Source organism: Chinchilla lanigera, unplaced genomic scaffold, assembly GCF_000276665.1.
Source record: "Chinchilla lanigera isolate Chin_1 unplaced genomic scaffold, ChiLan1.0 scaffold00116, whole genome shotgun sequence".
NCBI lineage: Eukaryota > Metazoa > Chordata > Mammalia > Rodentia > Chinchillidae > Chinchilla > Chinchilla lanigera.
This window is the reverse complement of record NW_004955517.1, coordinates 3,738,023-3,739,618: the sequence shown is the minus strand read 5'-3', so window position 1 is coordinate 3,739,618 and position 1,596 is coordinate 3,738,023. Positions and strand designations below refer to the sequence as shown.

The 1,596-nt window shown below is 37.9% G+C and overlaps 1 protein-coding gene and 1 long non-coding RNA gene across 2 annotated transcripts in view; one reads left to right on the top strand and one right to left on the bottom strand.

Moving 5' to 3' along the window:
* Positions 1–1,233, bottom strand: part of LOC106147090 — a 22,429-nt gene extending 21,196 nt beyond the window's left edge. The window contains exon 1 of the long non-coding RNA XR_001231825.1: positions 1,145–1,233. This is a non-coding gene — a long non-coding RNA (uncharacterized LOC106147090). The remainder of the gene's footprint in view (positions 1–1,144) is intronic.
* Ptprg (protein tyrosine phosphatase, receptor type, G) overlaps positions 1–1,596 on the top strand; it is a gene marked incomplete at its 5' end in the record, with an annotated part of 676,568 nt that overhangs the window by 613,291 nt on the left and 61,681 nt on the right. The window contains 1 exon segment of the mRNA XM_013506946.1: positions 175–266. Coding sequence (XP_013362400.1) covers positions 175–266 — 92 coding nt within the window.

The window sequence follows — 1,596 nt, the reverse complement described above, 5'->3', positions numbered from 1 at the left end:
TTGGGATCCTCCAATAGGATACGTGCTGTCCTTCTCTTTTGTTACTCTTTCATAGATTTGCACTGTGTGGTGCTTAAAGCTGGGGTGTTATGTGAAAAAACAATCGAAAAATTATGAACTCAAAGTGTATTTCTCTGGTCTCGCTGTTCACATGTTTTTCTCTTTTGCCTGCAGAAAATGTTTTCAGACAGCTCACTTCTATGTGGAAGACAGCAATTCACCTCGGGTGGTCCCTAATGAAAGTATTCCTATTATTCCTATTCCGGGTAAGTAAGACACTACACTTGTTCCAATGGGTGGTTTTCTCTTTTGTTTGCTATTTTATGTGACAGCCATGACAAAATATTATTTTGTAACCTTTTAAAGCTTGCCCAGCTAAGAGACACTGCACTAGGGGTAATGTAATGAAATCTTGGCTCCTTTGTGTATGTATAGAGTCATAAGATTCTCTTCAGAAAAATAGATAACAGAAGTCAATACAGTACATAGTCACAAGTAGAGCTGAAGAGGAACAGTAGTGGGAAAGCTGGAAAAACATACAAAAATCCTATTTTTAATCTACTAGGACTGATTATTTAATAGGCAATTTATGCTTGGTTATCATAAATTTGAATATATTAAAAGGTGACTTTTTCACTAACATTCTTTAATGTGAAAACTAGGCATTTTAACGTTGGATGTGGTAGTCTTTAGGTTGTTCATGTGGAAATCTAAGGATATGGTATTGGTCTGTTGTTTGTTTCAGTTATCCTAAGATAAAATGATAAAATAGTGAGTACAGGAGTAAGGGTTGATGGAGCACCCTGTTCGTAGCCCTAGCCAATTACTGCCAGAGATATTAAAAAGTTCAGCAATAGGATAATTGTTGTAAACAGAATGTAGGATATGAAAACCTCTCCCACCCTTTTTATTGGGAGTCCTTTCACTTTTCCCACATTTGAGCTCTCTACTGCTAAATTTTAGTATGAGGTTCTAAATACATACATTCAGACATTTTATGCATCCTTCACCTTGATGTGAATTGGCTTTATGTACAGTCACTATTTGTATTACAGTACTATTCCCTTCCTCTCCCATCGCGCCTTCTTCTATTTGTCTGCCTCATTCCCTATACACTTTCAACAAGCTAATATGTTTTACTTACCTTTGTTACTTTCTCCTGGAATGAAAGCTTCCTCAGGGCAAGTGGGTGGATTTCCACTGCAAGAATGAGACACAGTACGTAGTAGGCACTCCGTTGGATGGAGGATATAAAAATGGCTGAACGAGTGCCAGCAAAATTTCCTTAGAGTTCTTAAAGACCGTAACTGTGAAGATCATGGGTACAGCCATTGTGAAAAGGAATGATTCTTCTGTTTGCCAAGTGTTTCTTGGTTTGGTCGTTTATGTGTCTATAAATGTGTTCAGGAAGTATAGTTGGACTGTCTATGTTCTGGTCAGCTTTTTCCTCTAAAACTTGTCACGGAAATGAGAAGGGTAACGAGAAGCTGCCTTTGTTGCTGATTGCATCATTCTGTGGCTGGTAAATGACTGACATGCAAATGGGGCTAGGTTTTGTGTCCTCATATGTTCCTCTTCAATAACCTTTATCTTTGG